The sequence below is a fragment of the Phocoena phocoena genome, chromosome 5 (genome assembly GCF_963924675.1).
Source record: "Phocoena phocoena chromosome 5, mPhoPho1.1, whole genome shotgun sequence".
In the NCBI taxonomy this organism is placed as follows: Eukaryota; Metazoa; Chordata; class Mammalia; order Artiodactyla; family Phocoenidae; genus Phocoena; species Phocoena phocoena.
Window position 1 is genome coordinate 19690476 of NC_089223.1, and position 26232 is coordinate 19716707.

General features: G+C 41.1%; 1 protein-coding gene across 2 annotated transcripts in view; it reads right to left on the reverse strand.

The window, feature by feature from the left end:
* SLC39A8 (solute carrier family 39 member 8) overlaps window positions 1-25009 on the reverse strand; it is a 78848-nt gene extending 53839 nt beyond the window's left edge. For both annotated transcript variants that reach the window (XM_065877853.1, XM_065877852.1), the window contains exons 1-2: window positions 24791-25009; window positions 567-729 (exon numbers count right to left, since the gene is read on the reverse strand). In XM_065877853.1, the coding sequence (XP_065733925.1) occupies window positions 567-729; window positions 24791-25009 (382 nt within the window). The remainder of the gene's footprint in view (window positions 1-566; window positions 730-24790) is intronic.
* Between the last annotated feature and the right edge of the window lie 1223 nt (window positions 25010-26232).

Sequence of the window (26232 nt, forward strand, 5' to 3'; positions counted from 1 at the left end):
CAGTAAGAATACACTTACTTTCTTATATTTAAAAATTTCTTTACAATACCTATGGCAACACCACTATAGGCACTTAAAAGAGTCACTGGCATTTCTTTTATTTATGAAAATTAAAGCAGTAATAACTCAGTACCTTAAGATTTAATCTAGAACCACACTAGTTTCCTTATCTCTTTACTGACAATGACAGATAAATTGACAGGTTTTAAAATAATATAAGTACAACATAATGGAAATTGATCAATTATGAGCCAAATAGTGAATGTGCCATCCAATATATACAACATAAAACATGTATTGCTTAAAATCAAGAACTGAATTTTATAAAATTTTCCATTGGTACCAAGTAAAATTTTGACTCCATAAATAAAAGAGCATAACTTCTGAAGCTTAAATGAGTTCTAATTATACTTATTCTAAAGACTTCCAGAATATAAGTATTTTTTACCAAGGGATTCTATGTAGATTAATTAAGAGCAATAAAGCAGAAAAAGAAGCATCTTAATTTCATTTTAGACTAGCTCACAGAGTTTTCAAAGAAATGGGAGAAAAAGCTTGCAACATACCCTCTGAAAGACTTGGTTTTGTTTTGTGTTTGGGCCGATCATTGCAAGGGTGAAAGTTCAATTGCTGTAAGACTGCTGGACAGATGACAGAGAAGTCTGAGCTGGTGATCTGTGTAGCATTTGAAAATCCATGAAGGGAAAAGATCTCTTCCGCAGATAAACACTGAAATAGAAGAAACAAAGTAACCATATATGTGTCAACAGAGTAAAAGGCTGCAAGCAAAGATACTGTAAAGAGACATGGACTACTTCCTCTAGACACACAACACTACCTCTTTTTTTTTTTTTAGTTTATTTATTTTTGGTTGCGTTGGGTCTTTGTTGTTGCGCACGGGCTTTCTCTAGTTGTGGCGAGTGGGGGCTACTCTTCGTTGCGGTGTGCAGGCTTCTCACTGCAGTGGCTTCTCCCGTTGCGGAGCACGGACTCTAGGCATGTGGGCTCAGTAGTTGTGGCATGCGGGCTTCAGTAGTTGTGGCTCACAGGCTCTAGAGCACAGGCTCAATAGTTGTGGCGCACAGGCTTAGTTGCTCCGCAGCATGTGGCATCTTCCCAGACCAGTTCTGGAACCCATGTCCCCTGCCTTGGCAGGCGGATTCTTAACCACTGTGCCAACAGGGAAGCCCAACACTACCTCTTCTACAAAAAGTCACTATAAAAATGTATCAACAGATGAATGGATAAATAAGATGTGGTACATATATACAATGGAATATTACTCAGCCATAAAAAGAAACGAAACTGAGTTATTTGTAGTGAGGTGGATGGACCTAGAGTCTGTCATACAGAGTGAAGTAAGTCAGGAAGAGAAAAATAAATACAGTATGCTAACGTATATATATGGAATCTTAAAAAAAAAAAATGGTTCTGAAGAACCTAGCGGCAGGACAGGAATAAAGATGCAGACGTAGAGAATGGCCTTGAGGACACAGGGAGGGGGAAGGGTAAGCTGGGACGAAGTGTGAGAGTGGCATGGACATATATACACTACCAAATGTAAAATAGTTAGTGGGAAGCAGCTGCATAGCACAGGGAGACCAGCTGTGTGCTCTGTGACCACCTAGAAGGGTGGGATAGGGAGGGTCGGAGGGAGATGCAAGAGGGAGGAGATATGAGGATGCATGTATATGTATAGCTGATTCACTTTGCTATAAAGCAGAAACTAACACACCATTGTAAAGCAATTATACTCCAATAAAAATGTTAAAAAATATATATTATCAGTGGACCAACACCAATTCACACAAAGAGCTTTAAAACAATTCTATGTCCTCAATCTCCCATCTCTGTTTTTCCTCAGTTTGAATAGGTATTTTGTGGAGGCTATTGGAATACCTCTGCATACCGTTTCTTGTAGACAAACACACCTGGTTCCCTTACAGTTTCATGGTTAAGAAGTTCATCCTGGACTGCAATAATAATCTCAATACATCAAAGTTGTTTTAAAATATAGAAGTGAGAGAGAGACAATTTGTCTTTAGAACAAATTGTTGCTTGCTAAAATATCTATTATTCTCAATGATGGCGGGTAGCTTTTCTATATTACAATATTTCTATATTATAATGGTGCTAGGCTGTTTAGAAGTTCATTTAATTGTTAATAAGGAATAGAATCTGCATTAGAAAAAAGTTCTCTGCAGAAATAACATTTTAAAAGTACCGTTTTACTCTTGGGCACATTTTAACTGTAAACTTTCTTCTATATACTTGCATTATTAAGAAGACTATAAAAGAAATTAAATGTGTTACTACTGCTAATAAATGTTATAAGAATTATAGAGTATGAAAAATACCCATTCACTCAAAGAAAAACGTCTATCTTTAATAACTGCAAAGAACGTTCTTTGCATACTTCAGCCAATATTTAAACCCCACTAAGACCTTAGCTTTGTACTCTAGACTGGATTGTGTCCTCCGCAAATGTATATATTGAAGCTCTAACCCCCAGTGTGATGATATATGGTTATGGGGCCTTTGGAAGGTAATTGGGGTCAGATAAAGTCATGAGGGTGAGGCCCTGCTCCAATTGGATTAGTGGCTTCATAAGAAGAGACACCTTGTCTTAAGCAGCCATCTGCAATCCAAGGAGAGAGCTCTTACCAGACACCAACCCTTCTGGCACCTTGATCTTGGACTTGCAGTCTCCAGTCTGTGAAAAAATAAATTTCTCTTGTTTGAGCCACCCAGGCTACAGTATTTTGTTATGGCAGCCCAAAGTCACTGATACACTATGAACCGTACCAAGAACTCAGAAGTTGTTGTTAACTGTTTCATCATAAAGTGCTGTAATTCCCCTCACAACAGAAACAATCAAATTAAAAATGTAAGATTTGGTAAAAGATCACTATTGATTATGAAGGAAAGATGAAAAACATCAAATACATCAAATTGTATGGAGCTGTCAAAAGGTTAAGACTTCAATTGCCTTAAAGAAAATGCACATGTACACACCATTTTTGTAACATCTAAGAATGTGCCTAAAACTGTTCTTTACTGAACCTAAACTCTCCTTTGGGTTCGTGACAATGATAGCTGTGTGCCATCCCTAGAATAGGAGACAACACTCAATGCTCTGTTAACAGTCTTCCCTAAGACCAAGAATAAGGGGTAATGAGCCAATGGAGGGAGAAAATAGGTTGATAGCCAATGGGGGGAGAGAAAGTGGGTATAGTTTATTCATTACTGTGAAGACACCCAGGAGCATAAATGCTAGGCTCAAAAATTACAAAGTCCAAGGAATTCCCTGGTGGTCCAGTGGTTAGGACTCTGTGCTTTCACTGCTGAGGGCCCAGGTTCAATCTCTGGTTGGGGAACTAAGATTCCTGCAAGCTGTGCAGCGCTGCCAAAAAAAAAAAAAAATTACAGAGTCCATGTGGCTCGACTGCCCCACTGCATGATTCCAGGAATAAATAGGTGTAGAAGTGAAAATACAAAGCAGCACTGTTTCCCTGCAAGGAAGTTCCTCCAACTCCAAAACAGGAGGAAAACGAATGCTGCCCATAGATAATTTGCAAAAGTCTTCTCAGAATGAACAATCTAAGACTTCCTAAAACTTGATGACTGTTAAGCAATTCCTTTTAGACTCTAATTGTGACCCATTAGTGGATCAGAAAATCCACTTACAACATCACAGAGAGCATTTTATCAGTAAGTAAAAAACAATATAATAGCAACTACAGAGTGTATCGCACATAACAGGAGTAAGTATTGCTTAGTCAAACTTTTGCTTCAGTTACACTGTATACATACCATGCACATGTATACTGGACCACAATATAAAGTTCATTTTTTACTATAAGTGGCAGTCAAGAATTTTAAAGTCACTATCCTTAAGGATGCCCAGACTGCCCATTGTACATCATTAAAAACACTGTCCTACATACAGTTAGGAAAAAAACAACAATGCAATCAAGGAATATATACTCAATATTGAAAGATAGCTGAGAGTCTTGATGATCTGTTCAGAAAGAACAAAAAGGTACAGAGATGACAAAACTCTAGGCCTTGCTTTATGATTTTAGAATGAGGATGGACTACTAACAGTGTGACAAAACTGAATTAACGACAGGCCTGCCTTATTTAAATTAGCGATCTACCTTCAGAAGACAAACAGAGGTTGCCAGAAAGGGGGTTGGGGGGGCGTGAATTAGGTGTAGGGGATTAAGAGGTACAAACTTCCAGTTATGAAATAAATTAGCCATGGGGTTGTAATATACAACATAAGGAACATGGTCAACAATATTGTAATAACTTTGTGTGGGGACAGATAGTTACTACTTATCAAGGTGATCATTTTATAATGTCTACAAATGTCAAATCACTACATAGGACACCTAAAACTAACATAATATTGTATGTCAACTATATTTTAATTTAAAAAATAAATAAAAATAAAGGAGTGAAGTTATGAGTGAAAATTAATTAATTAATTAGTTTAATTAAATAGCTATCTACCAGCAAGTGGAATGCAAATAGTTTTATACTGCACCCTATTTGGCTTTAAACAATATTGATTTTTATTATGCTTTGATTTAACAGAGTTGAACTTGACACAAAGAAAGCAGTTGTCTACGAAAGGGCAGTGCTTCCCAGAGCAGAGACAAACAGGATGAGCGCCCAGGGCCTGAACAGTGAGGACGGGGGACGGTTGAACGATTAGGGCAAATTCCTCCCTCAACATTTTATACAGTGGAAATCTGCTTATAATAAATGCCAAGGAGCTAGGCAAGATTTGAGATTACACAGTGTAGATAATTACACAGGCTCTCTACTTGACTAAACTTCAGTCAGGTTGTTCTAAGTCCTCTAGGCTTCGGCCTTGCGTCCATCCTTGTAGGGCTGGCACTGCCCAGTTTTAGCAAGAATCCTGCCAAGTCTGTTTAGAGAGACTCCCCTAGCCTTAATATTTGATATTATCTTAATATCCTCAGTGTCTGGTCAAGTTCTTCATTCCTCACCCTGATATCTGATTACCCTGGCTTCAGCAGGAATCCTGTTAGGTCTATTTAACCAAACTCCCTCCCTACCCCTGATGTTTCCTCTTAGTAACTTCCCATCCACTGACCCCCACTCTGTTCCTTGGCTATACATCCCCACTTGTCCATGATGTATTCAGAACTGAGCCCAGTTCTATACTGAGGTCCCTTTTCCCCTATTGCAATAGTTCTTGAATAAAATCTGTTTTTATTACCTTACTGTCAGACTCTGGTTTTCTTTAACAATACCAAGTATAATAACCATGTAATTATACTACACATCACATAAATTCTTTCCTTCATTCAACAAGTATTTACTGCATCATAAAATTCTGTGTATGACATTGATGGAAGGAGTGGAAGGTGGAGGGTGACTACAGAGAAAGAAATAGTACAAAGAAAAATAAGTCGTCATACCTTCCATCAAGAAATCAAAATAATTTCAGCAGAAAGAAATCTGATACACCGGTATCTATAAAACCAGAGAGAAAGTGATAAAGTAATTACAAAGAACTATGAGAGTTCATATAAAGCAGAAATAATATGCAGAGGAAATAGTCAAAAACGACTTTGAGGTTAGAATTCCGGGAAAGTCGAAAGAGGATATTGCTACTGGTATGATTAGAGAACCTAGGAAAAGAAAGGCATTTCGGAGGATGGTGTCAAGTTTCATTTTAGACATTTAAAGTAGCAGTGGTGTCTGTGGGACCCCGGATGCAAATGACGAGTGAGCTTTCTCTGAGACAGCTAGAGGCCGGAGAGAAGGATGTATGTGGCTGTCTTCTGTAAGGAGATAGCAGTTAAGTGGGAGTGGAGGAGATCATCAGGAGAGAGAGTATAGAAAGAGGAGAAAAACTTTGGGAATACACATATAATTTGTGCAAAAGCAGGAAAGGGAGCCAGAAAATAAGACAGAGCGACATAAGCCCAAAACATAAGAAATAATTAAGGCCAGTGAATGCTTATCATTTTTGCCTGCCTGAGACTCCTTCCCCATCATCCAGTAACAAACCACCTGCCTGCGATGGGAGCCTCCCTCTATGTGATTTAGTTGGGGCTGACCAGGGAACATAGGACCCACACTTGTCCACTCTCTGGTGGAGCTATTGAAGAAATCTTCTTCCACTAGGATTGCTACAAGTCTGTGGGCTCCTTAGGCCACTTTTCCACCATGTGAAAGCAGGTGAACTAATAAGCAGAGAAAGGCAGGTACCCAATACCATCACTAATCCCCTGGATACATCTGTGCCTAAAGCTGCTTCTGCCCTTGAATCTTCAGTTACCTGAGTCAATGAATTTCCTTTTTGACTTAAGCTAATTTCACTTGTTTCTTTTGCTGACAAATGAAAGAGTCCTAACCGATATATAAAGTAATTATTTAAAAGACTTTTTTTTTTTTTTTTCCTGTGGTACGCGGGCCTCTTACTGTTGTGGCCTCTCCCGTTGCGGAGCACAGGCTCTGAATGCGCAGGCTCAGCGGCCATGGCTCACGGGCCTAGCCGCTCCGCGGCATGTGGGATCTTCCCAGACCGGGGCACGAACCAGCGTCCCCTGCATCGGCAGGCGGACTCTCAACCACTGAGCCACCAAGGAAGCCCTAAAAGACATTTTTAAAGCTAGCAAAGGAATGTTACGTCCAGAACCTGTGTGAAAACAAAAAGATAAGCTTCTCCACCCTTCTTCCTTTTCCCAACACATGGGCTGTCTTCTCTACTTGGCTGTCTAGTCAAATGGCATCCACTAAATAATACAAAGCAATAAGACCATATGATCCCGTACCCATTAAGCCTAGGCCTTCACACTATGCCACAAATGAAATATCATCCCACTCAAAGGTCACCCCAGAGGTGGTTTCAGATTCTGTTTTGCACGGCCTGTGATTCTGTGGAAGCTGAGCAGCTCACCTTCCCAATAAGGCCACGGCTACAGGTATGGCTGAGCTCTCAAGGCAGGGAGAGAGAGCTCTCCTGATGCATTTAGACTCAGTGACGATCAAAATTAGAATGAAATATCAAGTCCTGTCAGTTTTTCTGGGTTGTCAAGTAATTGAGTCACACAAACTTTTTTAAACCCAGTATTCCTGCATTTCAAGCAGAGAAGCCAATATGTTGCTTCATCCTTTTAAGCTACCATCATATAACCATACAACTACGAGGCCAGGAACTGGTCTCAGACTGTTGAGTGTATTAGGAAGAGGAAAAGATGAAGATCCAAAATCATTATGTAATGGGAAAGAAACTTCTGGAATCCTTGAGCTCATATCCACCTTAGTATTTACTAATGCTAATACTAACAATATAATACCGTATGCCTGGCACACAGCAGGGCTTAGTAAATACTTGTTGAATGAACAAATTAGTACATGAATGAATGAACCCCTCACTTGTCTTCACAGTAATTTTTAAAACCAGCTGCAAAACCTGTTCATAGTAGTAACCTAAACAAAATGATATAAAAGCAAAACAAGTATAAAAGCAGAAGATGATGAAGTATACACAAGAATGTTTCAAATATGGCAACTGGACAAATATCCCAAGAGAACAATGTAAATATTTAAAGCTTTAAAGGGTGGTTTGAGTTTAACAATTGGGAGGCCATTTCTGACCCTGAAACCAGTGAACAGTCCCATTAACTTTCCCCTTCAGGGGCGACCGCACAACATCAAGGAATTGGTGATTTAAATGCTCCACTCTGGCAGCAGGAGCGGCGAAGTGGGAATGACCATGGGCATCGCTTCCAGGTTTGTTCCTGACGCAACAATGGAACTACCCAACCGCAGTTACAAGGAACTTGCATACCACTTCCAAACCGCCTGGCTCTTGCACAACATATATATGTGCTCAATCACCCTCTACCAACTTTCTTTTGAACTTTTTCCCAATTAATTTCCTCTTTAAAGTTTACTCATGATTACTTCACCATGATAAAAGAGTTTTCTAAGGTTTGAGCAAAGAACATTCTAGAAAGATGATCTTCTAAGGTGTAAAAGGTGGCTAATCAAGTGATCCCAGCTCTGTTTCCTCAAGATTTGTTCTTCCATTTTCCCCGCAGATTTTCTTACAGTTCTTACTGAAGCCACTATGGTGCTGATGCAGTCCCTCCCACAATGTACACAGGCGTGCACACACACACGTGCTTATACACATTCTCAAAGCTCTTCCTTAAGAGTAGACAAAAAGAGCCTTTCCTGGATATATTATTTAAAGGAGAAAGATGCTTTATTTTATGATACATTGATAAGGGAAAAAACAGATTATTACAAAGCAATATGTATAGAATGATACCACTGCTCTAAATAAGGTTAAATAAAATCTGGAGATATGGTGCAAGAGGGTTCCCTTTTCTCCACACCTTTGCTCCACACACAGCATTTAATAACAGTAAATGCTGATATTAAGATAAACAGCATTTACTGTTTGTAGATTTTTTGATGATGGCCATTCTGACCAGTGTGAGGTGATACCTCATTGTAGTTTTGATTTGCATTTATCTAATGATTAGTGGTGTTGACCATCCTTTCATGTGTTTGTTGGCAATCTGTTTATCTAAACAGATAAATCTGTTTATCTAAATGTCTATTTAGGTCTTCTGCCCATTTTTGGATTGGGTTGTTTACTTTTTTCATATTGAGCTGCATGAGCTGCTTGTAAATTTTAGATATTAATCCTTTGCCAGTTGCTTCATTTGCAAATATTTTCTTCATTGCCGCTCTATTTACAATAGCCAGGACATGGAATCAACCTAAGTGTCCATCGACAGATGAATGGATAAAGAAGATGTGGCACATATACACAATGGAATATTACTCAGCCATAAAAAGAAATGGAAGTGAGTTATTTGTAGTGAGGTGGATGGACCTAGAGTCTGTCATACAGAGTGAAGTAAGTCAGAAAGAGAAAAACAAATACAGTATGCTAACACATATATATGGAATCTTAAAAAAAAAATGGTTCTGAAGAACTTAGGGGCAGAACAGGAATAAAGAGGCAGACGTAGAGAATGGACTTGAGGACACAGGAGGAGGGAAGGGTAAGCTGGGACGAAGTGAGATAGTGGCATGGACATATATACACTACCAGATGTAAAATAGATAGCTAGTGGGAAGCAGCCACATAGTACAGGGAGAGCAGCTCAGTGCTTTGTGTCCACCTAGAGGGGTGGGATAGGGAGGGTGGGAGGGAGACGCAAGAGGGAGGGGATATGGGGTATATGTATATGTATAACTGATTCACTTTGTTATACAGCAGAAACTAACACACCATTGTAAAGCAATTATACTCCAATAAAGATGTTAAAAAAAAAATCTGGAGATAACATGCTTCAAAATGTTAACAGTGTTTACCTCTGGTGGTGAAATTATGAAAGATTTTTTTGTTTTTTCCTTTCTGCTTCTCTGTATTTGCCAAAGTTTTAGGCAATATGCATGTATTCCTATTTTAATTAAGAAAATAAAGTTAAGTCATGAGGGTTTTCCAATCTTTGTACAGGTTCCTCCAAACACAATTAAGACAGGCTGGAATTTTTTTTTAATTTTTACTAAAGAAAAAGAAATTTTAAAAGCTGTGATACACTCTTTAAAAGAGGTTTACAACATTTTCTGATGACCACAGCTACTGACAAGGTTCTCAGCCCTGCCCCCGCTCTACGTGCAGTTTCCAAGGCTCTCTCACCCCCAGAAGCCTGGTGTGGTGTCAGAGCACAAGTAATCTGGATTTTTGACTTCATGATCCTGACCTGGCTCCAGGGGCTGGGGCCACTCTGCTTTCCATCACCAGCAAGATAGTCCCCTAGGCCTCCTCCCTTTTGCTGCCAAGACCAAAAGGTCTTTTGGCCTTGCTTCTCGCCAAGGGCTCCCCACTAAGTCCCCTGGGAGATAAAGTGTGGAAGGCTTGCCCCTTCTCCAACTCAAGGCTGGGGCAGATGCCACAAGAAGTGAGCTCATCCTCAAGGTCATCTAACCTCTGCGTACGTGGAATGACCTTGTCCATCACAGACCCAATCATATCACAACCCTTTGGCACAGTGGTTCTCAAAGTGCAGTCCAAGGACACCCCCCCCCCGCCCCACCCAGGGGTTACCAAGACCCTGCCAGAGAAAATGCAAGGTCAACATGATTTTCATAATAATTCTAAAACTGCATTTTCCTTTTTCACTCTCATTCTTTCATGAGTGAACAATGGATATTCCAGAGGCTAAATGACATGTCACAACAGATGGAACACAGAAGCACATATGAGAATTCAACTATCTTATACTAAGCCAGACATTAGAGATTTGCAAAAATGTAAGACAATGCCATTCTCCTCACTAATTTCTTGTCATGGTAAATACAGTTATTTTTCATTTGAAAAACAAGGTTAACGTGACATGGCCTTATTACTGTTATTTTTTACATGTTAAACAAATATTTTAAATTTTTCTTAACATTAATTTCTATAATGGTAGATATCAATAGATATAAACCACATGTACTTTAGTATATTGGGGTCCTTAATAATTTTTAAGAGTAAAAAAGGGTCCTCAGACCAACAGGTTTGGCCTAGAGCATAAGAATGACAGATGGGCCCTTGCATTTAACTGACAAGTTGGGAACTTCTAACTAACCTTACCCAATACATGTCTCATCTTGTTTATCCTTACTCACCCCACACACAAGACTATTTCTACTGAAATACTGCCGTTGTCAATCTTCTGCTCAAACTGGCCCCCAACACACACACCAAAAAAAAACTTTCCTCCTCCCAAGAGTCTAAAGACCTAACACTGAAGAATTATCTGTCCCCAACCTTCCTTCCTCCTTTTGCCCTCCACCAAAAGCATCCTTAAACTCTCTGTTTTAACCAAGCAGTTCTAATGCCTTGTATTTTACCTTCACTCTGACTTTGCATGCCCCATGAGCCCTACCTAGAATTCTGAGATACCTCCTCTCAAAGAATCCAACTTCTATCTGTCCTATATTTGGCCCCACTGCCTCTACTTAATATTGCTATGCTCTCTAGATTCCCCTACCCATAGGATTTACATGTTTAGCACTTACTGTGTGCTTCCTCGTATTACCATCTGCTCGTGAAAATGGATATCTCTTTAATAAGATCATGAACATCTAGAGAGGAAGGATGTATTATTTCATATCTTCCTCAACTCCTAGCAAGCTTCAGACACGTAAGTCACTCAACTTATAACAATCACTAACATGATAGATTAAGGAAAGGGCAGGGAATGAAAGAAGATTAGAAACTAGCACATAGTGACTGAATATAATTCTGAGAAATACAAATTGATAACCTGAGACTTATTTACTAGGAACTCTGAAGAATCAAATTTTCTAGTCACAAGTTGCCTTGTTCATTCTATAAAACTTACCCAGCATCAATTCAGCAGAGCCCTGATACTACAAATAAACTAATACTGACATCAATGTTTCCAAGTTGCCATAAAAATTACAGCTATGGGCTATGGAGAAAATCTGAGTCTAAATTATGACCAAAGAACTCTAAAAATTTCAGAAACTAGAAGGAATAAAAACTTAATTATTTCCTTCTACTGATACGACACACAGGTTCAATTTTAACATACTATTTCTTTTCTACTATTTTTTTATTAATGTGTCTGCATCAAATAAACGGATTGCTGGCTTACTTTGAACTAAATGAGACATCTAGGTTGACTGAAATAATTTTAGAAGTTATATTGGTGTAAAATTTCTTGTAAAAGGTTGAAGTTATTCATTCATTTAACAAATATTTCCTGAATACCTACTATATGCTAGACACTATGCTAGTTACAGGAATAAAGAAGGTGACTGAGATAAACCCAGTCCCTAACCTCACAACAGATATCACAGACTAGTACAGGGTTCAGATTTTTTTAAAATAGTAGTTACAGTATGGCTTAGTAAGTGCTAGGGTAGGATCCATGAATGTGAAGAAGACAGAATAACTAACCTACCCTAAAGGAATGGGATTGTCCAAGGATTCCTGGAGAAAACAACATCTAAGATGAGATGTGAAGAAAAAAGGAGAAATAAAGTTGGAAAAATATGGGGAGTAAGGGTAGGTACTGCAGGGCCTTAAATACCAGGCAAGAAGTTTAGATTCTATTCTAACAGTAATTAGAAGTCATTTGAAGATGGTGAAATGATCAGATTCACGTACTTGGGATATAAATCTGGCAGCAATGTGAAAGATAGGACACGGGGCAGCACGGAATGCCGTGGGCAGCATAACGCCAGGCACAAACAGAATGCAAGATCTGTATCTAATTAAATCTCACAACAATCCCATAAAGTAGATAAAATGATCCCCCCTACACTAAAGAGAACACTGGAATTTAGAGATATTAAGTAAGCAGTATTTAAGCTATTGTGACACGACTATGTGCGTTTGAAATGGGAAGTAGAGATAGAGAGGACTCAAGAATAACATCCCGTTTTTCAGCTTAGTCAGCGGAGTGGATGGTGACACTGATCAATGAGACTGACAAGACAGGATTACAGTAAGTCCTCTACATACGAACCTTCAAGATGCGAAAGTGCATTCGCATATCCAATCACATAAGTTAGTTCACGTGTCTGGCGTACATTGTCACGTGCGTGCATCCTCTACAAGTGGTTGTGCTTTTGTGTACTTTACTGTACAGTACTGTATAGAGTACAGTAGTATAATATCCTTATTTCAAGCCCAGGATGTCCAGAAGCAAGCATAAAAGCAGCAGTGATGTAGCTGGTACTGCTAGGAAGCGCCAAGCGATGACGATGGAAACAAAAGTAAAAATAATTGAGAGAGTGGAGCGAGGCTACAAGATGGTAGATGTTGCGCGTTCTAATAACACTGAACTCCCTGCTGTGCAACACAAGGAGCTTACTAATGAAGACCTGACGGAATTGGAGGCCCAGAGAAAAGACAAAGAGAGATGAGAGGAAGAAGTAACTTAAGAACCGAAGAGATTCACAACACGGGAAATGGGAAGGGGATTTTCCCTTTCCCTTCCCTTTGAGGAGGCACTGTTAGTTTTTGAGGCACAGGACCCAAACTTAGAATGGTGCACAAGGGTTGCAGCAGCCGTTCAAAATGCAACCCAGTGCTACCGTGTCATCAATGATGAGAAAAAAAGAGCTACTACCCAGACATCACTGGATCGCTTTTTCAAGAGGGTAGATAGAATTGAATCCAGCAAGGAACCAGAACCTGTGGCCTCAGTGTCAGGCGTGAGTGAAATTGCAGCTTGCCCTCCGTCTCCTGTTGCTGACGATCCTTCAGCTCTACCATCTCCCACCTCCTCTCTCTCCTCCAGTCAGTAACTCTTCGTGCCTGTTCACTGGATGCCAGCCCCTGATGCCAGCTGTTGTACTGCACTGCTGTACTTTTCAAGGTACTGTAAGAGTAAAAATGTTTTCTTTATTTTGTGTGTTTGTTGGTTTTTTATGTATTATTTGTGTGAAAAGTATACTATACAGCCGATTGTGTTACTTGGGTACCTAGGCTAACTCTATTGGACTTACGAACAAATTGGACTTACAAACGTGCTCCTGGAATAGTACTCATTTGTATGTAGGGGACTTACTGTACCAGAAGGTGTTGATGGAGAAAGGATGGAGTTGATGAGTTCCATTTGGGACAGGTTTAGACCTGCTGAGTTGGAGAGGGGAGAGAGTTAGACATCAGTCGGCAACCAGGATGTGCATGGCTAAGCCTCAGGAGAGAAATGTGAACTAAGCCAACCTAAGCAGAAAGCACCCACAGACAGGTGATAACTGCAGCCAGAGGAGCGACTGAGGTTGCACAGAGAGAGTGTGCAAAATCAAAAGGAAGAGTGCTTAGGATAGAACCCCAAGGAACACCGATATTTAAAGGATGAGCAAAAGACACTGAAATTGAAAAGAAGCAGCCAGAGAGGTAAGAAAACCAAACCAAAGTAGACACAGCTGTGGGCAAGGAGAGGATGTGTGTCAAGTAGGATGTGTTCAACACTGTCGAAATTAACACAGAGGTAAAGCCTGAGAATCTCTCATTGTATTTAGCAATAAGAAGGTCTGGGTGACATCCTATAGAGCAATTTTAAGGAAGTATTGGGGACAGAGCCATACCGCAATGTGCTGAGGAGTGTCTGGAAGGTGAGAAAATGGAATAGACTTCATACATGTCCACCACCCAGTTATATAAAGAAAGTAAGGCACGAAGACCATGGGCTATTCAGGGAATTCATAGCACAGGGGCCACGCTAAGGCAGCACCTGCCTAAATCCAGCACAACGGAGAAGAACTGAGGATTCAAAATCAGCACCTCTGTTCTCCCAGTCAAATTTGGGCACCTGGTGACTTCTGCCAAAGACTTCTTTGTGCCTCAGTTTCTGGGGAAACTGCTATGTCCCAATTCTCTCACACAACACTGTTTGGAGTATCAAATGTCAATGATCAGGAAATAACATTGCAAGGTTGAAAAATAGCTCGTGAAGAAATTAATAACCTTGTTTTAGAGCTAGACCTCACTATTGCAGAGACAGCTCCAGCAGGAAAAATAGTAATAATAATTTTTTTTTCTTGTTTTCCTGAAACAAAAGAAATCTCAGCAGAAAATACCTTCCTGCTTTCAATGATTGTACTGTTCCCAGTGGCTTCAGGAAACTAGCATCAGTTCTACTCTGACACCGAGGCACTTGGATGACATATGAGGCACTAAGATTTTTGGAAAATAAACCAGCCCCTCCGTGGGAGGATACTCTTCAGTATATGTGGAGCAACAGTGGAGAGACAGCCTGGGTTTTGAAGTCTAGTCACTCTGGACTGGAATCCTCACTCTGCCACTTCTGAGCTATGACTCTGAGGGAGGTATTCAACCTCCCTGAGACTGGGTTTCCTCATGGGAATACCTAGAGTACTCCCCCTGTGAGATTAAGAGGCTTAATGGGATGGTATATAAGAAGGTACTGAGCACAATGCCTGGCACACGATAAGTACTCCATAAATGTTAACTATCACTACTATTAGGATAGGACCTGCTCCCTCTGCTGGAGTGAAGGTCCTACCTGAACATTTACTTAAATGGCATTCACCCCAAGATTAGGGACAGAGCCAGTGTCTAGACTTTCTCAAAAGATGTGTAGGTCAAGTAACCAAAGAATATACATGAATTCTGAGATCCCTGCTCCTAAAGAAAACTGCAGAGCATCATGATTTGATATTCAAACTCAAGTACCTGGTATCATCAGTAGGGTGCATCCCTTAACAGAAGGGTCCATGTGTTTTCTAGCATATGTGTTCAATATTCATTTAAAGCAGGATCTGTTACTCAACTCAGAATCGTCTTACTGATTTTACCTCTCTCGTTTGAAGTTTGGACTAACTTCTCTTTCCCTGTCCCTGCAGAAACACATCCCTGACTTATCATAGTCAGACCAAAGTGGCTCCTGTCCTCTTACCTGCTTCCCAACTAATAAGGTCACAGCTGAATGTGGAGGACCCTGGGTTCTTTTGGCCTGCAAAACCCATACAGAGGTCCTGAGGTAAACCTAAATTTAAAAGCACAATTACAGGGCTTCCCTGGTGGCGCAGTGGTTGAGAGTCTGCCTGCCGATGCAGTGGACACGGGTTCGTGCCCCGGTCCGGGAAGATCCCACATGCCGCAGAGCGGCTGGGCCCGTGAGCCATGGCCACTGAGCCTGCGCGTCCGGAGCCTGTGCTCCGCAACGGGAGAGGCCACAACAGTGAGAGGCCCACGTACCACAAAAAAAAAAAAAAAAAAAAAGCACAATTACATCAATTTCTACAAGTATAATATGGATTTCCAATCATTCCCATTTCAGTATTGATGTAAAATTTGGACAAAAATAATAAAACAAAGCCAACTCCTAAATATAGCCTCAGAAGTCCTCTGGGAGGACCTAAGGTTTACATTTTCAGGAGTTCACATTTTTCAGGAGTTTATTACTAGTGTTTGATGAAAGGGAAGAAGAGACAAATGGTAAAAGCCTTTCTCAAGATGAGTCACCACTGAAACTAACACTGAAACCAAAGTCACTGGACTGATGTATTTCTCACTGAACTTTTTATTTCATTAATCCTTGCTGTCTTTTTATAGCCTTGCTTTCCTCAAAGTTGAGTAACCCTAAGGTGCTCAGGCCTCCAGTGAAAGACAATTTTGTTAAGGGTAGTTAACTATTGTTAAGCTATATCAACTAATACAGCATTATAATATAATAACTATGCATTGAGCATACAGTTTGAGCCAGGCATGATGCTAAGTATTTAAATGCATTGTCTTGCTTGTTATTATTTTTTTAAGTAATACAGGTAATGGGAAAAAACAGATTATTTGTTTGAGTTACTACATGTAATACACATAGTAGTAAATATAGAAGTGCCTAAAATACAGCGATACTCAGTAATTATTATTATTGTTCTTATATTTTCGTTCACAACCATCCTATGAGTAAGGTTCATTTTTTCAATTCGAAGATGTGAAAACTGAGGATTAAGGAGGCTAAGTCATTTGCCTGTGATTCCCAGCTAATAAGTGATTAGAATTCCAGCCCAGGTCTGTTTAAACCCCAAGGACAAATTGTTAACCATTATGTTGTATTCCTACTACAGTTAGAGACCTAAGAAGCCCATTGAATATACCAATGACAAGTGTATTATTTTTGAATAGGTTCAAAAATAGAACTAAAACAGAACTAAAGTCTTAGAGGTCTTATCAATGCTCACTTGGTTTTTTTATTTCTCTAACTATTTAGTTAAGTATAAAAAAAGTCAAGGTATTAAATATTTGGACTTCAAAGGCATAATACTACTTTTCAGGTTAACACCTTTGATCTAGATTCACAGATTTTTGTTTTTGTTCTCCTTAAGCTTCAGGCCAAGAAAAACAACAGAGGACTTTTGGAAGGAGACAGAAACCAAACTAAACAAGGCTCCATTCTGAAGATTTTCTATGTTCCCACATCCCATCATCACAAAGGTAATTCAGTGATAGTTTCATTTCTTTATAAAATAAACCTCAAGGCTCAGCAAACCCATTTGGCTCCTGAAACAGACAACTGGGAACAGTTTGAGAATAAATTAATTAGTTTCAATTACAAACAGGAATCCTACCATCATCTGAAGTTGGAAATGGGAACACTCTCTGAAAACTACAAGTTTCTTAGGTTGTCTAGAGTTTAGTAACATTCTTTTTTTTTAAATAAATTGCATTGTAAATGATCCTAATATTAACTGTGTGCACTTAGTAATATGGACAGTCGCTTGAGGACATGCCACTGTGAATCCAAATAACTGGCAAACTCTTGTTACCAATCACATCAGGCTACCCTCATTAGGGGGTTGCTTTTCTTTTCCCTGAGGAATGCCATTCCTTCTCAACTTCAGGCCTGTTTTCCATGCCTATTTATATGCCTATTTTCCTCCCCCGACCTCTACTACCACCAAAAGAAATTTAACATAGAGGTTTCAAATGTATATTGAATTTAAAGAAAAAACTCAAACTGCAGTCATAGTTGAGAAGCAATGGGTTTTTACGATGGGGAAAAGAAGTCCCTGACCATCAACATCTCCCAATGTGGGCATCACCTGGAAACAGAGAGATGGTGTGAACCATGGAAAGCACAGAAGCTGAAAATCTCCCACCCAGCTACTCTACTTTGAATATCTCTAGAGAGAAATAAAGATCTATCTCAATGAAGGGGAAAAGTTTACCACTCCCTCTCCTGGTAACTGTGTGAGAGCTCAAACTCCCATCTAGCAGCAATGAGATTCTAAGAGTTAGTAATTCTGTTAGAGTTAGTACCTCTGTTAGGGTTAGTAATTCTGTTAAAGTAATCTGCTCACCTACTCTTCCCTCATTGCTTCAACTCATTCCCTAGCACCGATGCACAGTCCTCTTTCTCCAGTGTTGTGCAGTCAGCAATGCAGCTGCTTCACAGGCATGAAAAAGGAGGACTTACAGGATTAAGAGGAACAAACTGTTATGTATAAAATAAGCTACAAGGATGTATTGTACAACACAGGAAATACAGCCAATATTTTATAATAACTATAAATAGAGCATCATCTTTAAAAGTTGTGAATCACTGTATTGTACACCTGTAACTTATATAATACTGCACATCAACTATACGTCAATTAAAAGAGAAAAAAGAGGGGCTTCCCTGGTGGCACAGTGGTTGAGAGTCCGCCTGCCGATGCAGGGAACACGAGTTCATGCCCCGGTCTGGGAAGATCCCACATGCCGCGGAGTGGCTAGGCCCGTGAGCCATGGCCGCTGAGCCTGCGCGTCCGGAGCCTGTGCTCCGCACCGGGAGAGGCCACAACAGTGAGAGGCCCGCGTACCGCAAAAAAAAAAAAAAAAAAAAAAAAAGAAAAGAAAAAAGATAATTAACATGTTAAAAAAAAAAAAAAAAAAGGATTATCTGCCAGAGAGAAGATGGCAGAATTTTTTTTTTTAAAAAAGGAGGACTTACATTCTAAACTGCCTGAAGAGAGAGTGAATTCATTGGCAGAATTCTTTTAGAGTAAAAGTGAGAACAGGACTGAAAAATTTAACACTAGACATGGATGTTTCTCCCATTACCTGCAGTCTATCCATAGAAGAAAGAAGAAGCTGATTAATATGCCTTTCTCCAGGAAAACTTCTGAAACTCAGAATTAGGAAAACTATCGTTGCCAAAATATTTTCTCCAAGAAAAATTCATTATATAAGAAAGAATTAAAGAAATTTTCATTCTATAAAAGAGAATTCATGTAACCCACAAGAAAATTCCTCTTGTGATTAATAGCACAGACACATTTGGCACAAGCAGATGTTCATCCAGTAAGTATTTTAAAAACCAAAACAAACAAGCAAAATCCTCCAAAAGGAGAATTGACTGACTTGTAACTCCTCCACAAGGTGTTTCCCAGAAGCCTCCCACAGAACATGGCTCCCAAAAGTATTTGTTTGGCAATTAATCGCACACAGCCCAGTGATACGTCTTGTAATATTTCTTTCAGTGATTACTTAACTACTGAAGTTTTGCCTTGCATACTTTTCACAAGTTTCCACCTTCTTTTCTTTTTTTTTTTTTTTTTTTTTTGCGGTACGCGGGCCTCTCACTGTTGTGGCCTCTCCCGTGGGATCTTTCCGGACCAGGGCACGAACCGGCGTCCCCTGCATCGGCAGGCGGACTCCCAACCACTGCGCCACCAGGGAAGCCCTCCACCTTATTTCTTAATTAGATTATAAGCTCTCTGAGGACAAGGACCTGTTATCATCATTGTAGTTTCTGTAGTCTTAATACTGTTCCCTTAACATGACTAAGCAATGGAGCTCCATAAGCGATCGATGGTTTGTAACTTCTACTCATAGATCAAAATCTGAGATTAACAGTTGCCCTGGCTAGGGAGAGTATGATTTTCTAAACTATAATTCAAAAAATCCACTATAGGATTTAGGACTGCCTGAGGTTTTACCACTTACTGTGTGATTTTGGTCGAGTACTTAATCTCTCAGCATCACATATTTCTCATGTGTAAAATTAAGTTAATAATGGTATCTGTATCACAGGATTGTTGTGATTTTGAAATGTGTTAATACAGATAAAGTGGTTAAGAGTTATGTCGCACAGGAAAGAACCAATAAATCCTAGATATAATTATTTATGTTATGTACAAAAGGGTCTATGTGACTCCTAGGGTAGTGGGTAAAGATGCAAGTTTGGGAGTTAGAGATGGAAAGAATGAAGGGTATTTTCTCATATGGATCCCAATCATCCCTGGCACGAAAGCAAACTAAGCTCTTGACATCACAGTCAAATGAATTATGAGTGTCTCTCATTTTCCTAAGACCTTCTGGAAACAATGATCACACTGTACACAGTCAACTTAAATGAGAGTGATGTAATATATCAAAATAGATCCACTGTCTTGAAGGAAAAGCCACCGGAGACCTAAACACAACCTGGCCCTTCGGTCCGGCCCTTCCTGCCAGTTTCTCACCTGAACAAGCAGGTTGGAAGGCATTCCTAGAAGATTTACCCCCTTATTTCTCAGAATATAAAGAAAAAAAAAAAAAAGAGGGAGAGAGATGCTCTTTCTCCCCTCCATCCATGATCAGTGCTTCCCAGAACCTCCCTCATCTAATGCACGGTTAACCTCCAACCCAAGAAAAAGTACACTAAGCAACAACAAGCTATGCATACAACATGTATGTAATGACCACACACATACACCCCTTCTGTTTGCTACAGACCGCTAGCCTGGCCATCCATTGAAATAAGCCAAGAGTTACCTCACTGCCTCTCCCTCTGGCATCCTTGGGCCATAAACTAATGAAAGGAAAGATCTAACAATAGTTAAATGACTGATTGCTACAGGCAAAAGACTGAAGTAGAAAATATCTACCTTTGGGGCTTTTGCCTACTCTTCAGTCACGGCTGCTCTTCCAGAAGAAGGCAGAGCTTTTATGTACCTCCTGACGGCCTCCAGGATCAAGCAATCATTGCATCTCCTACAAACCACTGCAGTTTCCTCCTCAGCTCCTGTCTGGACCCACTCCGACACATTCCACACTCTCAAGCAGATGAATTTTCCAAAAACACAAGCCTGATCCCATTCCACTGTCTCTGAAATTCTTTAATCAGACATGTCGTTCTATCGTGCATTATAGTTACGCGTGCACATGTCATACGTCTACCTATTAACTGTAAAGTCATGTGAGGGCTCAAATTGCCTTACTCATATTAAACCATCTTCACTCATTCATTCAAAAAAATATATAATGAATACATGTTATGTACCAGGCACTACACTAGCCCCTAGAGAGATGAGTCAGATCAGTTCCTTCAATCTGTTCAAAATCATATTGGGTGTGTGTGTTGGGGTCGAGGAGAAGCTATATAAACAGAAATTTATAATACGTATAAAATTATGTCCATATTATAATTGCAATATATAATATGTTATGATTTCATAGGCACCAATTAATATAGGGTCACATAAAAAGGGGCTCCTACTAAACCCCTGAGCAGGCTAAGAAAGGCTTCTCGGAAGAAGTAATGTCTAAACTGATACCTAAAACATAAGCACACATATATGGCGAACCAGGAACTACTGGCAGTCCATGAAGACTGGAATAATAGCAAAGGATAAAGTTTGAGAAATATATAGGAACCAGATCATAAAAGTGTTTAAAGTTTATCTTGAAGGCATTTAATTGGTTTAATGAGTAATATGATTAGATTTGTACTTTTAAGGGACCACTCTAATCAGAGTATAGTAGTTATTTGAAATATTTGTTGGACACATGAATAGCTAAGTGTCGTTAGCATAATAAAAAATTTCAAGAATTCAAAAAGACAGCAAATCAGTGGTGGTTGTGATGCCCCAGAAAGGTTTTATGGAGTTTAGCTGGGTTTTTTTAAATTTAAGATTTTGATAGGGCAATTCAAGGAAAAAAAGGACATTGCAGCTGGAAACAGGAAGGGTGCAAGGAAGATGATGAGGTAGAAAAGTGGTTGAGTAGAAGTATAAGTGATTTCATAGAAGAATGAATAATTTAAGTTAGTGAGTGCTAGGTCTGGGCAGGCAGGTTAACGTCTCAGGGTCAACCTTGCGGTGCAGAGCCTCAGATGCCAGGCTTCAGATTTAGACTTCACCAGTCAAGAGACAGTTCATGGAGGAGATCTGAAAGAAGAGAGGCATACTCCAAGTATTGCTTTAGGAAGATTGAAGGTGAATTGAAAGGGATTTAAAAACAAGCTTCAGGCAACCTGTGAAAGAAAAGAAGAAGATGCGCTGCAGGATACGTATCAAATGAAAAAATAAAGTTAGGAGAGAGAAGCAAAAGCCTAAGGTGGAGTGATGGTGGGAAACAAAGGCTGCCTCACAGGCCAACCTGCCACACCCACGCCCACATCTCCATCAGGCCCACTAGGCCTCCTCAGGAGACTGAGTTATTTAAATGGAGCCATTTCCTGCGGCTTAGTGTGATCATTTAGAGGTGAGGTGTTCTGAAGGAGAAATTAAGAGAAAAGACCACTTGGAGAATGAGAAAGGAACATCTGAACAAACAAAAGGTGGCACTGAGCCCACTCTTAAATCCCCTCAATTAATCACCCAGGGTATTCACTCAGCTGGGGCTTCCCTTTGTATTTTAGAAACTCCCTGAGATACAGCAGACGTATTACACTCAGTCATGGGCCCCAGAGACCCCTTTAGATAAAAGAACTCCCTCCTCTCACTTGTTTGGGTTGCTTCTTCTACCTGCTCTTTGTACCCTCAGAAACCATAAGAAGCCAAACAGTAAACTCAATTATTCTATTGTTTCCAGTTTGAACTCAGGTCACTTTGATATCCCAAAGCAACAAGTTCTTCTAATAGTACTTAAGGACACTGAAAAAATACTAGAAGACCTTCCAAAATTGTCTCAATTTTTAGTACAGTAGTCCTATTACATGGGAAAAGCTGACCTAAGCCCTCATCCAAAGGAACAATGTCATCTGTAAACAGATCTCATAGAAGATTCAATAAATCCCTGGCCCAAAGAAATTAATTCTATCTTTTCAACCTTCTGCAAAGTCAGAAAATCAAGCTTTTCACATATATTATTATTCTACTTTGCTGCAGGTAAGGAAACTAAAATTGAATTCTTTAAGGTATGGAGATATTAACAGCCCTAAATTTTCCTCCAAACTGGATGACTTCCTACTGGAGCAGAAACAAATGTCAGCAAATTAATAGATTCTTCTGGAATGGCATTTCATTTGACACCATTTAACTGACGATTGGTATTTTCATTAGGACTTTTTAGAACATCCAACAGATGTTCGCTAGGTCTAAGTGATAAATTTTCCACGGCTTCCCTTTATTTCCAAACTATGGGCTTCTTCCCATCTCTTTTTGATGCCCACAGAGGCCATAATGAGGGTAGTTAAATATGCAAACAGAAGAGTGAGAAACAAGGTGTCAACATACTTATAATTTACCTGTTGAGGTGTGTCCTACTTACTCATAAACTGGGACTCATACTGCTAATAAACTTAAGCAATTTTCCTAAATTATTTAGGTATATTTTCTGATGTCTTTGCCAAGGCGTGGCTCAGCGGTCTATTGTCCCTTTATAATTCATCAACACCTCCAGACATTGCGTGGCTCAGCGGTCTTTTGTTCCTTTATAATTCATCAACACCTCCAGACATTGCAACATAAGGAGATAATTTAAGTCAAAACAATGTGTGGGCTACAGATACGCAGCTGCAAGTCAAGTCCCCAAGCTTCTTTCCAAGCATATGACCGCCCCTACTCCTACCTAGAAATGCTTTAGTCAGGTCAGCTGTTTCCCCCACTTGAAGAGACTGCAGCTCGACAGAAAATACTTAGGAAGTTGTTTGCTTTATTTTCTAAAATATCAGTATAACATGGGGTCATTTCAGTTTTTCCAATGTATCATTTTTTACACATTGAACCAACTGTAATGCCACGCCAGAACTGGATCTATAGTTTACTAAAGAACATGCATAAGAGGACCACAAAACCCTTCTAGATCAAAGGGAGGTCACTTTGATCCCTCATGGCATCAGAGCCTTATACTTCTTGAATACTGCATGTTTTAAATGAGGTAAGATATTTCTAACAAAAAGAATGCCAAACTATAATGTTATTAGCAAGGAATTTATCTGATTAAAGTTTCCCTAACTGTAATCTAAGGTCAAATACATCGGGAAATGCTAGATTTCCAAGAGTGGAGTATAGTATGCAGCATTTCCCAAGCATCTTGGACCACAAAAACTTTTTGTAACACAAACTAATATCACGCAGAAGTGACAAACAATACAGAAAATACTGAACACTGCCATTCATCATCAGTTGTCACTGGAACCAGAGCAGAAGGAAAAAAAAATCAAAGCACTGAGTAAACAGAGTTTTTAAAAGTAGAGAGAAGTTCGGGGGAGGATGCCAAAAGCACACTTCACTTACTTCACAATTTTAAGAAATAATCATAGAATATTTATGACGGAAATAACGAAGAATCTATAATATCATCCTTTTTGCAGTTTACTAGCAGGTATGGTCTTAATTGCTCCTAGGTAACTCATGGTGACCCTTAAATTTTAGGAATTACCAAATGCCAGTATAATACTGTGAATATGTCCTAAGATAGGTTTGTTTGTTCGTTTTTGAATGAATGAATGAAAATTCGAATCAAACCCTTGACCTGACAGATGACTAAAAGCTATGGCTTTAAACCCAGTTCGACCCACCGACTGGATGCGTGATCTCAGTCTCAGGGTCCCCCTCGGCCTCCCTATCTCTATACAGTAGGCCCTTCAGACCCAAATGCCTCGGGTAACGTACACCAGAAAGACACAACTACATTACATCTCGATAGCAGTCGTTACCCACCGAGCTACTGTTAACGAGGGTGGCCTGTGAGCCACTGTCTCTGCCGGGAAGACTTCAGGACGCCATTCCTATCTAAAACGCATCTCCTAAGATGCTTCCCGCTCTCGACTACTTCATAAACTTTTGCATAAAACCTTATAACCACAAGCGTCTGAGGACTCAGTTCATCGGGCGTAAAACTGCAATTTCTGGCTCCCTCGTCACCGCCAGCACTTTAACCCCGGCCAGAGAGCCAGGTCTAGTGAAAAGCAGGACGCGCCTCACACTGGAGAAACGTAACGAAATTCTTTCTCAAACACTTTTCCCCATTAAACAGCGTTCCTGGGCAAATGGACGTCTCCGGAAACCCCGGCGGGGAAGGGCGGCCGGGCCCGCGCCCTACCTGGTTGAAGTGCAGCTGCCCGGGCTCGGGGTCGCCCTCCACAGGGAGGGCTCCCAGCTGCTCCAACAAGCGGCCGAGCTGCGCCGCCGACAGGCTCAGGTTCGCGCCGAACACACTCAGCACATCCTCGCTGAAGGCGAGCGCGGGCCCCGCCGCCTCCCCTCCGAGGCCGGCGGCCGCCAGGAGCAAGAGCCCAGCCACCGCCCGGCCCGGGGCCATCCTGGCCGGGGCTGCCCCTCGCGGGCCTGAAACGGACTGGAGCGCACAGGGAAGCGCCGGGCGCACCCGAGTCGGTGCCCAAGGGCGCGGGTCAGGCGTCGGCGCCGGTCCGAGTCAGCGGTGGCGCGGGGCGCCCTTGGTCCTCCGCCGCCTTCGAAAGAGCAGCAGCCCGCGACCTGCCGGGCATTGAAGTGGCGGTGCCGCTGGGGGTGGGGAGCGATAGACAGAGCGGGCCCCCGGGCCTCCTGGAGAGCCTGAGATAAAGAGGACAAAGGGGGACAGAGATAAAGGCCACCCGGCTACCGCCGGCCGTCCCCGGGAGCACTGCGAGGCCGGAGCCCTCGAACGCCCGGCCGGGCATGGGGCCAACTGCCCCGGAGCCGGGTTCGCAAACGTCCCAGGATTAGCGTGCAGTGTGATGACACATGCTCTTTCCGGATAGAAAGCCCTACACCGCGCCACTTCTTAGGAAGAACTAAAAGTACATGGGCTGTAGAACCCCACCTCCTCTTCTTTCTTTCTGCTTAATTCCCTCACAGCAAACTTAGAAGGGGTGAGACGTGTAGCCCCCAGGAAGCTGCAGGAAATGGCCCCTCCGATGTCCTGGGGTTTGAGTGTCTAAACGGGACCCTCCCTCTCCCAGATCTCTTCTCTGCAATGGCAAGCCAGTAGGTTAGCTAGCCTGCTAAGCTCTCACCTCGTCTGTTTCTCCGCCTGTTTATGTCCACGTGAGTCAGTCTCTCTCTCTCTCTCTCTCTCTCTCTTTCTTTCTTTCTCTCTCTCTCTCTCTCTCTCTCTCTCTCTCTCTCTCTCTCTCTCTCACTATCCCAGGCAAGTCCGCTGTGAAACTCCGAGATCCTGCCCTGCGCTCTTTACTGATAACTGGAGGCCCTGTCCCCGCCTCCCTGCAGCACGTGGTGACACATTCCCCGGCCTGAACTCCCGCGCGCGTCCACGCCGGGGCGCACAGCCTCTGGCCGTCCCTCCTGGCTGCCGTGGCGCACTCCCACCCTCGGCAGAGCCAGCTCCCCGCCGTCCCCCCTGGAGGTTACCTGAACGCCACCTCCTGGTCCGTATTCCTAGCCTCCTTTCTGGTCTCGACGGTCTCTTTGTTAGTTTGTTGAAACCAACTTCCTGGAATAGAGTCTGGAACCCTTTGCATTGTCTAAGAGATTAGCAGGAATTGGTTTTTTTGTCTTACTTAACATCAGGAGAAAAAGGAA